Source organism: Eriocheir sinensis, chromosome 34, assembly GCF_024679095.1.
Source record: "Eriocheir sinensis breed Jianghai 21 chromosome 34, ASM2467909v1, whole genome shotgun sequence".
NCBI classification, from domain to species: Eukaryota; Metazoa; Arthropoda; class Malacostraca; order Decapoda; family Varunidae; genus Eriocheir; species Eriocheir sinensis.
The window spans coordinates 17,388,686-17,403,575 of NC_066542.1; the positions used below are offsets into that span (position 1 = coordinate 17,388,686).

At 53.5% G+C, this 14,890-nt stretch overlaps 1 protein-coding gene across 16 annotated transcripts in view; it reads left to right on the forward strand.

Annotated features, from left to right (window-relative positions):
* The window catches only part of LOC127007162 (polypyrimidine tract-binding protein 1-like), a 104,037-nt gene that overhangs the window by 50,092 nt on the left and 39,055 nt on the right, over positions 1–14,890 (forward strand). The window contains exon 1 of one of the 16 annotated variants that reach the window (XM_050877860.1): positions 2,644–2,685. The exons of the other annotated variants lie outside the window; for them this stretch is intronic. Within the exon in view, the coding sequence (XP_050733817.1) occupies positions 2,659–2,685 (27 nt within the window). The 5' untranslated portion in view covers positions 2,644–2,658. Of the gene's footprint in view, positions 1–2,643; positions 2,686–14,890 lie in introns of those variants that run through there. 16 annotated transcript variants of the gene reach the window in all.

Here is a 14,890-nt window from a genome sequence, read left to right on the forward strand (position 1 = left end):
GGCCGGGACACTGGGGCCAAGACAAGGCCACGTATACCACCCACTCCTTGCGGATGTGCGAGATTTTCTATCACTTTCTTCTGCCCAACCTTGCCTTCCTGCGCCCTCCTAGACCCACACCACCACCACCACGCCCTCTTTGTAGCCTCATACATTCCCCTCCCCTCTACCTACAAAACTCGTAAGCCTCAATTTGAACATCTCTCAAACTGTGTAACCTCTCATCCTCTTCATCCGTACAATCACGAGAATCTACTCCCTCACGCACTCCCGTCCCGTCCTTTCATCCTCGGAGTAAAACAGCGTGGGACCAAGGACCCTTCCCCGCCGCTTAACTCGTACACGCTGCTCTCTTCCTCATTGGTTGCCTTCACATGCTAATTAACATAGTCCTCGTTTCTCCGCTGGTTGTGGGCGTCGCGGTGTCTGGTGTCTGGGAAAGGTCCTTGAGTTCCGAAGGAATGAGTGAACAAAGGTCCTCATAAGGCCTTTCTGTCGCCAGGCAATTACCTCGGTTGTCTATGAAAGCATCACGCGCTCGAGTCACTGCTGCTGTCCTTGCCTTGATGAAATGCTGGTGCTCTTCATTAAGGGTCGCACGCCATGTCGCCTTGCTGTTACTTTGGTGATGCTGGAGTGCCGTGCAGTGTGGTGCGTGGCCTGGCGATACAGCTGGCCGCGCTCACGCACTCTAGCACACCTGTACCGCCCGCGCTCTTTATCCACCTATGCTAACAAGAGTGTGTGCGGCACGTCCAAACACTCGCATCGACTGAATTTCACAGTTGACGTATCATCATGACAACAAAGGGCGCTGCGCAGAGCCACGGCAGGTGAAGGTGAAGGGAGGCAGGTGTTCCGAGCGGCGCGCCAGTCAGTCAACCCGCCAGTCAGTACCTCCTGGTCTGGTCTTGTCGCTGCAGTACAATCCCCGCCTGCCAGCATTGTTCTGGCTATGTTTATCTCCACCGCCGGAGTCGTAATAATGCGGCAGTAGCTTTTTTATAGCGCGTGCTGCCTGCAACTTACGGCGCGTCGGGGGATGTTGCAATAATTATGTGTTAGGCCGGGGGAGCGTGATGTGCTTAACCCTGGGAGGCGCGGGAGGGAGGGAGAGGAGGTGGTAGGCCGCACAGCAGGTCCAATGTGTTGCTTGGCGGCGGCTGGTGGGGTGTGGCGCCCGACCTTCTTCCCTCACTGTCCGCGCAATGCCGCCGCCGCCGCCGCCACACCGTTACCTCGTCCATATAGCACCTGGCGTTACAGAGTCCACCGAACTTATTTTTGCAGTAATTCTTGGGGAGGCTGTTTGATGCCGCGGCATGCACGTGGCGGGCGTTGTGGCGAAGGTGTGTGCTCGTGGGCGGCTGGCTACGTGTCGCAACCCGAGACAGTCCGATCCCGTGACGCCCAAAGATTTTTTTAAAGTTTAGAGTGTCTTCGATGCGGCCAGGGCGAGGCAGCGCACGTGGACGGCTTGAGCACTTCCTGGGTGTTCGCAGGTGTGCCGGACCGCGGAGGAAGACCGGGGGGTGGCAGCACAGGTAGTGGGGAGTAGGATGCCCCGCCAGACTCAAGACTTTACCACCCACAACCTGTTTAGCAAGTTCAAGGATGACTTTCCCAGGCTCATCCATGTGCAGGTCTTATTCACTTGTTTGTCTCTGCCGCAGACGAATCACGTTTTGGTTTGATTGGTCAGTCTTATGTATGTTCCTTATACCGAGGCTTTACCTTGCATTCCCGACACTAAATTGGTGGGTCGTGGAAATGCCGCTTCACCGCATCAGCTGAGAGAGAGAGAGAGAGAGAGGGGGGGGGGGGGACCTATTCGACGATATACTAGTCTTCCATTGGAGTCGACATCTCCCGACCATCAAATTTGCTGAAGAGGTTTTGTCAGAGTTACTCCTGAGCCTCCTCGAGCCTCGTCCGGAGCAGCAGGGAGCGGGGAAGGCGGCTTGTGGCTCTCGTGTCCTCGGAGCCGGTCACTCACCAGGCGTAGGTTGGAGCGTAACGTCTTCACCCATTTTGCCTCGCCGCATTCTGTGGAGTGGGGAGAGGAGAGAGCGGGGAGAGACAGTCAGCTTATATAAGGGCCCTACCTTCGCGGAGGCCAGGTAGGGGTGCGGGGCTGCTCTTTAACTCGGGCTGTAGATGAGGCGATGGAAAGGCGAGTCATGGCTTGGGCTCAGGCGGTGATGGCGGCGGAGACGGGCGGGAGAGGAATGGAAGGAAGTTGAAGGGAAGAGGAGGAGGAGAAGGCGGACGCTGCTCTGGAATGTTGACAGGATCGAGACGGCACGGAGATTTCAGGATGACTGAGTGAGGCGCATTCCCTCACGTTGGGCCCTAGCGTGGGACGGCACTCCTTCCTCCTCCTCCTCATTCACTGGTCCGAGCCTACTCCTTCATCTCCTCCCTCCATTCGCTCCGCACTTGGTCACACTTCTTATTCACCGCCGTCGCTGTCTTTATTATCTTATGGTTTATTTGTAGATATTTCGTGTTTATATTGACATCCACCAGTTCTCTTTCCTCATTATTAATCTAAGTTTACATTCGTTTATTACCTTATTTTTAGCAATGAGGAAATAGCTTGGTACATATTGTAATATCTCACCTTAATTTCCTCCTTTGCAGGTAAGCGACGGGTCCATGCAGGTGTTCTGGGGCGCCGGATACGTAAGTAGCTCATAAACGGCTGAGTTCAGGGTGGCGAGGGCGAGGCGAGGCGAGTGCAAGTGAACCAGGTGGGGAATATGATAGGTAACTCGAGAGACTGGATGTCTGCCTGTCCTGCCCCACCCCCCACCCCGCAAACACCCTTTACCTGTTACCACACACACACACACACACACACACACACACACACACACACATGATTAGCCCATACTTGCCATTGCCGCGTCCCACACTTCGCCATGTTAAGCCAACCAGTTATCAGACTGGGATTAGCTTCTTGTCGAGATGTAGGACAGGAACACGGCCGGCATTGGTGTACTGTCAACTAGGAGTAAGAGATGTTTGGTGAAATGCTTGTTTGACTGGGCTGCTGGACCTTGGGGATGGGCTTTAGATTCTCTGATGGGAGATTTATCCACTAGCGTGTTTCTCTCGACTGTGGATGAACTGGGTAACGAACGGGTTGTCTGGCCCTTGAGTGACTGGCTGGTAAGTGGATAAACTAATCACGGAACGGGCTTGGGTAGGCTGCTGCTGACTGGTTGACTTGTCCTGCTGGTCGGGGCGACGGATGCACGCCAGGCCGGCCAGGATATCCGCTCCCAGCCACGACATCCACGCCTCACCCGCCCGCGTTACGTCAGAGAGAGAGAGAGAGAGAGAGAGCACAATAAGGGTGGATGACGTGGAAGGCTATAAAACAACACCCTATGTGGCCTTGGGTTATTCCACCACGTATTTTTATCTCGAAGGGTAGAGTGTCTAGGCCCGGGTCTCTTCTTCTGTTCTGTGTTTCTCTCCTCGGTCTCGGTCCTCGTTACTCCTGGCTTGCCGTGGCTGTCAGCGGGGACGGAACGGGATGGTCGCTGCTCAACCTTTGTCGTCATGGTGGAAGTCTGGCTGCTCTCTCTCTCTCTCTCTCTCTCTCTCTCTCTCTCTCTCTCTCTCTCTCTCTCTCTCTCACACACACACACACACACACACACGCACACTCCCCATCCGGTGTCAAGGGCCAAAATGCATGCAAACACGAGAGAGAGAGAGAGAGAGAGAGAGAGAGAGAGAGAGAGAGAGAGAGAGAGAGAGAGAGAGAGAGAGAGAGAGAGAGGGGCAACCCGCCACCATTTCCCTCCCCCCATTCATTGCTGTGTTGCGTGTTGAGACAGACAAACAGGAGCTGTATAAGTAGGGTTACCACGCTCTGCCAAGGTCGGGGACTGGCATAGTATAGGTGATATCTACACTACTACTGCTACCGCTGCTACTCCGAAGGGTTCTGTGAGAGGCTAAGGGAGGGCAGGAGAGTCGCCGGTGCCTCGGGGTGTGTGTATATGCTTGGCGGCGGAGGAGTCTGGCCGGCGTGGGTGTTTACTGCTGGGAATGTTGCCGCCGCGAGGGTGGGAGGGAGCAGCCAGCGGTCGCGGCGGCGGCGGTGTTGCTGGAGCCGGCTGTGAGTAATTTGACGTTTCCGCGGCCCCCGAGCTCCACCCTCTTCCACCTCCAACCATCACAACCTCTACTCCTCCTCCTCCTGCTCTTACTCTTCTCGTCGGCCGTGTCTTCTTCCTCTTCCTCCATATCGTTCTTGTCGTTGTGCTCCTCCTCAGACTCTCGTTGCTCTGGTCCTCTTCCTCTTCATTATTCTTGTCTTCGTTCGCCTACTCTTTCTGGTTGCCTGTGTCTTCTTCATCTTCCTCCTTATCATCGTGTTTGCCATGGTCCCTCTCTTCGTTCTCCTCCTCTTCAGCCTGTTCCTCTTTTATCCAAATCGTTATCGTCGGCCTTCGTTCATATCCTCTCCGCTGGTTCTCTTCGCCTTACTCCTTCCTTGTTCTCCTACTTCTCTTCCACCGCCTCCACCTCAAGATTCGGCCGCCTTGTCCAACTCCTTCCTCATGTGATATTTTTTTCCCCCACCAGACCATTAACAACTATCCTTGCGCCATTATATCCAGCAACTTCATCCACAATTTTTTTTTCCCTTGGACCCGCAGAACTCCTCCTCCCCCCTCCCTCCGCCCCCTTCATCCCCACCAACCACTCCAGCCTGCATCGCTTTCCATGGGTCCTTAATGCTCTTCCTTTCCTCATCCACTTCAGGTATCAAATACAACCCCCCTCTCCACCCCCTCCCCTTCCCTCTCTCTTCCCTCTTACTCCTTTTCATTATTTCTCCTCGTTTCGTTCCTTATCTATTTATCTGTTTCCACAATCTTCGGTCCTAATGGCGTCTCCTTCCCTCTGGCCGCAAGGATGTCATTAAATTATTGTCATGGAGGAGTGTTCTTTAAAGCTGGAGAGGTGCGGTGAGAATGACTCACTGGAGGAGGAGGAGGAGGCGGTCGGGTGGATGGGCGGCAGGCAAGGGAAGGAGGAAAAAGTCGAAGAGGAAAAGGAAAGTAGAAAAGTAAAGTGTAAAGGGACAGTCCACTACCAACCAGCTCTCAAGGTAGACAGGACCGTGACGGAGTGTTGCGATAATGGTGACAGGAGGAGGACGGATTGGTTATTATGTTGGGGAGACGGGGAAGAGGTCTAGGAGGAGGAAGAGATGTTTGCTATGTGTGGTGGTGGTGGTGTAGTTGATTGTGGAGGTTCCTAATAATGGTCTGAAAGGGTTTTGTGGGAAGTGGATGTGTGTGTGTGGGTTTGGAGATAAAGGATGTGAGAAAAGTAGTGATGGTGGGAGTCTGGAGATGGACTGAGGCGCTCGTGTGTGTGTGTGTGTGTGTGTGTGTGTGTGTGTGTGTGTGTGTGTGTGTGTGTGTGTGTGTGTATGGCGGTATAAGACAGTCATGCCGGCGTTCCGTGAGAGGTCGTGAGGTTCCCAGGCGACGATTATGGCCTCTACCTTCCTCCCTACCCTCTCACCTCTTCTTATGCCCCCTCCCTCCTGCCACCCATCCCTTTCCCTCTCCCTCCCTTCCTCCTTACTCCCGCCCTCAGGAGAAAGTCACAGGTCAGGTCGTGTCCCCGCAGCCAGGAAGTCGCTCGTTTCTCAGTCGCACGGTTCAGGAGACTCCTCTGGGAAAAAAAGGGGGTCTAGAATTTTCACATTTGGTTGGTTGGAAATTTTTAGACTCGAAATTCAGAGTTTTCCCCGGCTGGAAGTGAAGTTTTTTAGGGACTTAGCTAAATTGACGTACAGGGAGGAAGGGGTAGGGGCTGGGAGGGACGGGACGGCGGAGATCACACTCGACAAAGCAGTGAGAATAGGGTGGTAGGTAGATAGGTAGGCAGGTAGGCGCGTTGTCACTGTCATTATTACTTTCATGGCTTCCGTAGCTCACCTGTATACACCTGCCTGACTCACCGATGCCCCGCCCTTTATCTGCTGGGCGAGGTGGGTGTATGTACGTGTGTGGGTGGGAACTTGTATGCGCAGGCGATCCGCTGTGAGTTGGGTGGGGACGGCTGAAGGGCGGGCCTGGAGGGTCGGGTGCCGTCGCTTAATTAATTATGTATCATGTGTCAACTGAATATTTAAGCATTGATGAACCTCACGGAAAACACACACGCCGGTAACCGCAGATGGAGACATGAGGCGAGCTAGCTAGGAGCGGCGGTGATGGCGGGAGGAGGGAGGAATGGCAGAGCGGGAGTGAGAGGAGGAGGAAGGGAGGGAAGTAGCGAGTGTAGCGTGACGAGAGGGCGTTGCTTCCCACAGCCCACCTTGAGACATTGGCCCAGGACGGAGAGACGCCTTCGACTCTCCTGCTTACTTCCCACCCTCAGCGTTCTATTCCATTACCTACCTATTAGTGGGATCAGTCTCTTGTCTCGTGTTCTGGAAAGAAAGGTGTCTGAAGATGTTTTCTCCTGTCTCCAAGTGCCTGGCTGCGGCGTGGTGAAGGGAGGGTGATGCGGTGGGGGGGAGGAGGAGGGAGGGTTGGGAAGAGGGGGCTAAGCGGCAACGACCTCCCCGTTCTAACAACAGGTGGCGTTCCTTCTCACCCTAGACACCTGACTTCCTGTGCCAGTCCATCCTCCGCCCAACCAACGAGTTCTCATCCTCATGTGCGTGTTTATCTATTTCGATCTTCCTCACAATGCGAATGTCAGGGCTTGTTACGGCATTGCTTTACGCATTGATTCATTTGCATCATAATCTCGTACATTCACATAGTTGATGGACGCTTTGCCTTCTCTTGCTCTTCTTGTGTGGGTTGTTTCGATCGTCCTCAGCACAACGCCATTTATCTTGTGTAAGTTTCTTCCCACACAGCCATTACCTATGCATGACTCACTCACCTCGTGGATTTCTTTGCTTTCACGCGCGGAAGTTGGTGGAGAAAACTTTGTATCTTGCTTCCTCTGCTTGGGTCGTTGTCCTGAGCGTTCGCCGTTTACGACTTGCCCGAAGACGGAAACCTAACCTAACCGCAGACCACTGTTGTTTTTCCTTAAAGGTTTGGCCATCTAGTTCTCGGTATAAAACATTCGTGCTGACTTGCTCAACGTTTCGCAGTCCCCAAGCTCTTCAACATCGCTTGTACCATTACTAAAACGTATCTCGAACTTAGCGTCATCACGAATTTATTTGAGATTATGACCTTCACGCCGTTATCATTGTCATGTCTTCGGTGGCGTTACTGTATTGGTGGTGGTAGTGGTTGTAGGAAAGTCAAATTGAAGGGTTTGTGGTTGGTGGTGGCAGTGACCAGCTCCGGATTGTCGTGAACGTACCATGGAGGGGGGATATAAATGGTTGTGGTTAGGCCAGGCTCTCAACGCCCTAGCTTGTGGTTAGCGCTGGAGGTTGAGGATGAGGTGGTGGTGGGGGTGAGGATGAGTTAGTGGTGGTGAGTCTAGTAATAGTGATCCACCTGTTGTTTGCCTCCCGCACTCATTTCCGGTTACGTGCACACAAGACTCCTCCCTTCATATCTTCCTCCCTCCCTCGCCTCGCCGTTCCTCCATTCAGCCGTATCGACATGTGCCTTGGAGACTCTTCATGTATTGTCTGACTTGTCGCTAAGCCATAAATATATGTTCACGATTCTTTCTCCCCCCTTTTCCGAGACGTGTACAGTTGTGTGTGTGTTTGTGTGTTTGTGATAGCTAAGTGAATCAGGGTGGCGTGGGAAGTGGAAAGGGGTGGAAGAGAGAGAGTGGTGTCTGCGTATGTCTGTAGCGTGCCCGGGCAGCTGCTGTAAGTGGGTGGATGGGAGAGTGGGAGGGAAGATGAGGGTGAGGGAGGCTGAGTGGGTCAAGTTCAGGGAGCCCGTTCAGTGTGGCGGCATCGGTTACTTCACCACCACCACCACCACTGTGACCCGCTTTTCTCTCACCCGGATGAGGGGGAAACGCTGCATCACCCAGGCCAACTAACTGACGGGCACCCTGCGCGCACACACACACACACACACACACACACACACACACACACACACACACCGGCTGTTAGAGGGGAGGAAGGAGACCAGAGAGCTCGTAGGAAAGGGAGAGAGGTGGTCGTGAGAGGCAGTGGAGGTGGTGGTGTTGACTTGGTCTCGCCTCACTGTTATGGGTGGGCAGCGGCCGGCATACACAATTACGTGGTCTTAAAGTTGTTCCATGCGCGGCTGTGTTTGCGGAGCGTGTAAAGGAGTAGGAACAGAAGGCGCCCTCTGGTGTTGACGCGAGGGAATGAACAGGATACCGAGGCAGCAGGAACAGACGAAGAGAGGGAGGGTAACAGAGAATAGTGTGAGGGAAAGAGAGGGACTAGTTGTAGTATTTGTGGTGGTGTAGGAAGGGGGATAGCCAGCGTGTGTGCGTGCGTTCGTTGATGCGTGCGGGTGTAAAGGGTCAATGACTTCACAAGTGGGTACTGACGGTGCTGGCCTGGTGGTGGTAGTGGCGGTGGTGACTCCTGACAAACTTCCGCCCCATGCCTCGCCTCGCCTCCCCGTCTACAGCTGCACACACGGAGCTAGTCCTTTCTATATTTCCTCCCTTTTATCATTGTAGCGAGGGTTGAGTGCGTGCGTGCATCATGGCTCGCTACACACACACGCACACACACACAAAGTTACAAAAAGCCCGTTAAAAAAAGGCCGGTAAAACAGCCACAGGGGGGAGGGAGAGAGCGGCGTGCGGCCATCCCTACACGGCAGACCATTATGCATAATAGGAGTGGATTCTTTTCTCATTCCTCCCTCCAACCTACCCACCCACGCCAACCCTTCGTCCCCCCCGCCCTCCCTCCCTCCCACCAAGACGCAACACAGCCCAAGGCACTGCTGTGATTACGGTGTTCCTGTCAGAGGCTGCCTCGGCGTTATTAAGAGCCATGAACGTAAACGAACGTCCGGAACTGAGCGCACGGGAGGGAGGTTTCACTTTGGTGTTCTCTTATCTGAGGGTATTGCCGTAGGAGGAGAGAAGGAAGGAAGGAATGCTGGTGGGCTCTTGAGATTGTCAGGTCTCTCTCTCTCTCTCTCTGCCCACACTTGAGAATGAATGAATCTCGAAAATGTTGAGCTTTAAAAATAACTAATGTTGAATGCTGTGGGATACAACTGACTGAGTGTGTGTGTGGGTGTCCGGTGCTGCTGCTGATGTGGTGGTGTAGGGGAGGAAGGGGGGTGCTGGGGGTCATGCACGAGGTTCAAGGTTACGGGAAGTTTGTCTAGTAGTCGCACAATGCGCCTCCCATTCCCCCTCGGCCTGCCGCCGCCACTTCCATCTCCGCCTCACCCGGCTCGGCCCTTTCATCTGGCCCGCCTCGTGCTTTCTTTAGTCCGGCTCGTTTACATGGGCTGCCTGAATAGCCCGCCTAGAGTGGACTGTCTTCCTGGGGCGCCCCGCTCCCCCCTCGCCTTCATTACAAGCGCCCAGCACTTAAGGTCTGCCAGCCTTCTCCGAGGCAGCTTTCAACAGTGTCACTTTTAAATGCGATTAGTTAATTTTCTTTAGTTGATTTAGAAGTTCAGGTAAAGAATTTGTTTTTAATGTTTTGCAGTATCGTCTTTGAATAAACTTTGGATGCGGCATAATTCATTGGTTCCGGATAGACGGGCAATATAGTTTTATTCTTAAATGGAGGTTAAATTTTAGGAAAGTCCCCTTTAATGTCTTTCTCCGTCGTTTAAATTTATTTACGTTGCTGCAAGACGCCATCCATCCTGCGGCGGTGCTCCGCGGCCCTTGCCTGGCGGGCACTGGGAGGCAGGGAGCCCTGCCGACAGGGGAGATGAAGCAGTTTTTCCGTTCCACCTTGCTGCCCCCGCTCGGGGAGCCAGAACTCGAGGAGAGTGGCGAGGGACCGCGTACCGCCTCTCAGCTCCCTGGCGAAATAAGCTAATGGGTTGTTAGCAGCTGTTGCCCCTGTAACCTCCTTCCCTCCAGGTCCCTTGGCCTGCCTACCCTGCCAGCTTCCTCTCAGCACAGGCTTGACTCTCCTTCGTCTGACAGCCGCTCGGGAGAGGCTGACGGTACTTGGGTGAAGGCAAAGCGGCGTAATGCTGACGAACCTGATATCTCAGGCGTGCTAGAAGAGTCCAGGCGATCATTAGCCTGACAGGCGGTGCGCGGAGGGCCAGGCGGCCAGCCACCATGCTTTTGCTGTAGACGATTATTTCAGAGCGCGGCCCGCCTCAGTGTATTACTGCTTACTTAAACATTATGAGATGCGTCTTGGCACATGCCTCGCCGTGGCTTTTGAGCAAGCGGTGTCCAAGATGGTCTCAGTCTGTGAAAAGGTTTTGCTTAACTTGATGCCTCGCGGAGTGAAAAAAATGTCCCAAGGGAACGTCGTCATAGCACATGCAACGCGGCCTTGTGTACAACCCCCTGGCCCTTCGCTGCGTGGCGGCGGCAATGGCTCCAGAGGCGTGCTGAGGGTATCATGGTGTGGAGTTAGTCGAGGTGCGGGTGTAATCAATAGAGCGACGGGTGCTGCACACACACCACCACCATCTCCACCAACCAACCATTACGACAAATCCCTCCGTCAGTCACACATCTCCACCGACGCATTTCAAACTCTTGACCCACACCGCTATTAATTCTGCCCTCTTCACACAATGTTCATCTTGGCTTACCTAATGTGTCCTCTCCAGTCACCCACTGGCTTCCTTATCAGCACGCAGTACCCTCATTTTTGCTTGACGGGTCTTTGTTACTCGTCCAGCTTTCCATGTCAGGCTATGACTTATTGACGAGACCATCACGCCTTCCTAGACCTTACCCGCCCCAAGCTTACGCTCAGGGTCCCTCTCAACGTTGAAGGAGAGAGTAAAAAGGCAGAGGGGTCGGGTAGCGCTCTGCCTGATAAGCATATGGTGCGCTGGCGGTGTTGGTGGTGTCAGGGGAGATTAAAGAGGCGACATAATGCGTGTATGCAGAGGCTGCCTGAATGGGGTGGTTCCAGGCACGCGGAGGCGGCGGTGTAGGTGAGGAGGGAGGAGGTTAGCGGAAGGAAAGGTGCCGAGTTTGCCTTGGTGAGATAAGGAAGCTGGGAGGAGAGTGAAGTGACGGAGGGATGGAGGAAGAGCTGGGAAAGAAGGGTATTATGGGAGCGAGGGATGTAGCATAATATGAAGGCTAGCAGCAGCAGCATTATGGTGGGTGTCTTAAAAAAGTTAATGATAGGAATGACGCGGGGAGAGAGCGAGATGAAGATGCTGATAGATTTTGAGTTATTGAAGCAGAATATGTCAGTAGAGAGAGCCAGCAGTGTGTGTGTGTGTGTGTGTGTGTGTGTGTGTGTGTGTGTGCAAGGCCTCAGCGGTAGTGATCGGTGGAGGTGTCATGAGCGAGTGCACGGTACCTGACATCTGCCTGTGTTATTTCCCAGGTATTTTTAGCCCGCGCTGTCAGGCCTGCGTGTGGGAGGAGGAGGAAGGAGGGCAGCGGTGGTAGGGAGGGAGGGGGTGGCGAGGCATGGTTGGGTTGGGTCGGTTGGCTGGCTGGCTGGCGGGTGAGTGGGGTGGGTGGCAGCCAAGAAAGGGGGTTGGCGGTGTGGTGGTGCAGGCCAGTAACGGGACATTGAAGTTTTCTCTCGTGTAGGTCATTTTAACTCTCTCTCTCTCTCTCTCTCTCTCTCTCTCCATTCATTCATTCATTTCCGCCTGTATTCACGCACTCCCTCCACCTGTCCCCGTGTTCTTGAATTACCTGCAGCTTGCCAGAGAACACGTGGGGCTTTGCTTTGCCACGCACGTCACGGCAGCGATCACCATCACTTCAGACCTTGTTTGTCAGTGCTTGCCGGTGGTTTATTCACCCCTTGAAGCAGCCTGGGAGGAGGGAGACGTAAATGCAAGGATACGAGGGGCAAACGGTTTTGCTCATGTTGTTCAGACGGTGATGGAAAGCTAGGTGTGTTTTCAGTAACCTATTTTAGTGTTCTCACAGTTACACCATAAGATGTAAGTACAGTAAGAAAGTAAAGATATGAGATGTAAAAGTAAAGATGTATGTAAGACTTAAGATCGTTTGAAATGATTTTAAAGTTGCTTCGTCTTTGCATTGTCCCTCACGACAGCACATTGCTATCCCGCATCTGTCCCTCAACATCTCGGTACTAAGGCAGCAGCTCGTCCTCGCCCCCCCAAATATTCACACACTCCATTGATGTGCCTTTAACGCCATCCTTGCGGAAGACGAGGAGGCATTCAGGTGTGTGTGTGTGTGTGTGTGTGTGTGTGTGTGTGTGTGTGGCCTCGGTCGTTGCCTGCGTATGCCATTGAATGCAAAGGCTGATGGAGATACTGTCTTCTAATCTGCTTAGTGTTGCGTCGAGTGTCGGGCAGCGCGCGCGCGTTTCTTGGGTGCCGGAGTGCAGCTTAATGGCCTTGATGGATTATTGCCGGGCTATTGTAGTGCTCGGGTACCGCAAGATGGTGACGGAGGCGACACCAATTATCGCTGGATTACCTGGATAGGGGAGCGCTTGCCGGCCGGGGGAGGGGGGGGGGGGCGTTATGGCAATTACCTGGGGATTACGATATTGGGGAAGGTTGCTCGACCCTGCAGCGCCGTCGCCCGTAATGAACACTGCAGCCCCTCGTCCTCTTATCTCACCCTTTCCTTCCTCCTTTCCTTCCTTTTTTCCTTCTTTCTTTGTTTCATGCCACTCCTGTACATCTTAGTTTCTCTACCTACTTCCCTTCCTTCCTATCTTTGTATCTTACCTTACGCATCCATTTCCTTTCCTTCCTTCCTTCCGTTCGTTCTTCTTCCCTTTCCACATTCGTACTCCTTAGTTTCTCCTTTCCTTCCTTCCCATTTTCGTTGCTTACCTTCTGTCTCCTTTCTTCCTTTCCTCTCCTTCATACATGTCTTTCGTTCTCTCCTCCTTTATCCTTTTCCCCTCATTCGCACAGCTTTCTCCTTTCCTCATTCCCACTCTTCGGACACATGCAGTCTCCCTCTCCTCTCTCTTTACCCTCCATTCGTTAGTTTATCCCTCTCTTTTATCGACTCTGGTACCCTTCCTCCTCTATTTTCATTCCCTCTGCCACTGTTCTTTGTTCTATTTTCACGCTGCACTCCTCTTCCTCCTTACATGCTCCCTTCCTCCCGGTTCTTCCTTTCGCTTTCCCTTCGCCCCTCCCTTCATATCTTCTCCCTAATCTTTCCTCCTTCCCTTCGTCCCTTTTTGCGTCCCTCCTCCGCTATGCTTCTTTCTCATCTTCCCTCCGCTTCCACCTCCTTTCCTTTCGCTCCTTCCCTCCAAGCCATCCTTCTCTCCTTCATCTTCCTTTCATCAGCCTCCATATTCATTACACTCGCCGTCCCTCGCACATGAGCTCCCTTACCTGCTCCGCCTCTCACCCCGCACCCCTCCTGCTTCTTCCTCTCCCTCTCACCCCCCAAGTCTCCCTAACTCCATATTATCAGCCCTCATCCTTGCTCCTCTTCCTCCCCTCAGTGTGTGTGTGTGTGTGTCCCCACCCTGTGTGTGTGTGTGTGTATATATAGCCCATTGTGTGGTCGTACAATGGGTAGTTGTTGCTGTGGATCTACTTTAGCAACTGGAAGCGGAGACAGCGGGCAGTGTAGCTATCCTGGGCGACAGGTGTTTTGCAAGCTCCTACTGCCTCCCTCCCTGGGCTCCCTCCGCCTCCTCCTCCTCCCTCCCGCCCTCCCCGGAGAGTGCAATGATAGCCCCGAGTCAGCGGCCGCGCGCGTTAAATATTCCGTAATTTGTTTTTGACTACCGCTCTAATTAGCGCCTAAAAATTTGTGATGGGTAATTAAGTTTTTAAAGTTAATAATGACGTGAATAATTTATGAAGGCGGAAAATCAAATTAGGGTTGATAGAGTTCTCTGCTGTTACTCCTCTGCCCCCTCCGACCCCCGACCTCCTCCCCCCTTCAAGTTAGCGTTGCCCGGATGACTTGATGAACGCGCCCTTCGATCAAGGCTTCCATCAGCTCCTCGCCTCACCTTACCTTGCTGCTTCGTCTTATAGGTAACCCCCCCCCCCCCCCCATCCCCCATCCCTCCGCCCAGCCCGAAATCTCCCATTTCCCACTCCTAAACAGATGAAAATCTCTCTCTCTCTCTCTCTCTCTCTCTCTCTCTCTCTCTCTCTCTCTCTCTCTCTCTCACTTGGCGTCCATGTTCTTATCTCGCCAGTCCTTCCTTGGCGCAGCATCACGTGGAGGACACACACACACACACACACACACACACACACACACACACACACACACCTCTCCATGGCGCACCTGGTTAGAGCGCTGCGATGCCAGGCTTCACGGTCTGACAGGCCGGCGGTTCGGCCCCGCTCAGGCCGGATTCTCTCCGTTGACTAGGGGTGGTTACTGTCCCCCCTTAAGCAAGGGAGATGGGTGTGTGGTGTGAGGTCCTGGCAGTACCCAGAGAGCGAGATAAAGAGCACTTGCTCGTGTCGGGAGGGTACCAACTGGCGATTACGAGTCCAACACGTGATAGGGCCGTGCTGAATTACACTCACACACACACACACACACACACACACAGTATTGCGATCTCGTTTGCCTCATCGCTCGGTCATTATTGTCGGGAAAGTCGATGTTTTGGCGGACGCTGCTGCAAAGAGGAGGAGGAGGAAGAAGAAGAGGAGGAATGATATTTGTGAAGTGAATGGGCATATATTCAACAGCCGGAGGGGGTGAGGGGGAGGTAGAATGAGAAGAGGGGGGCCAGGTAAGGAATATTGGAGGGGGGGAAAGGGGGGGGTCTGGCAGTGAATGAGTGAGGGGTGTATGAGGGAGGGAGGGAAGGATA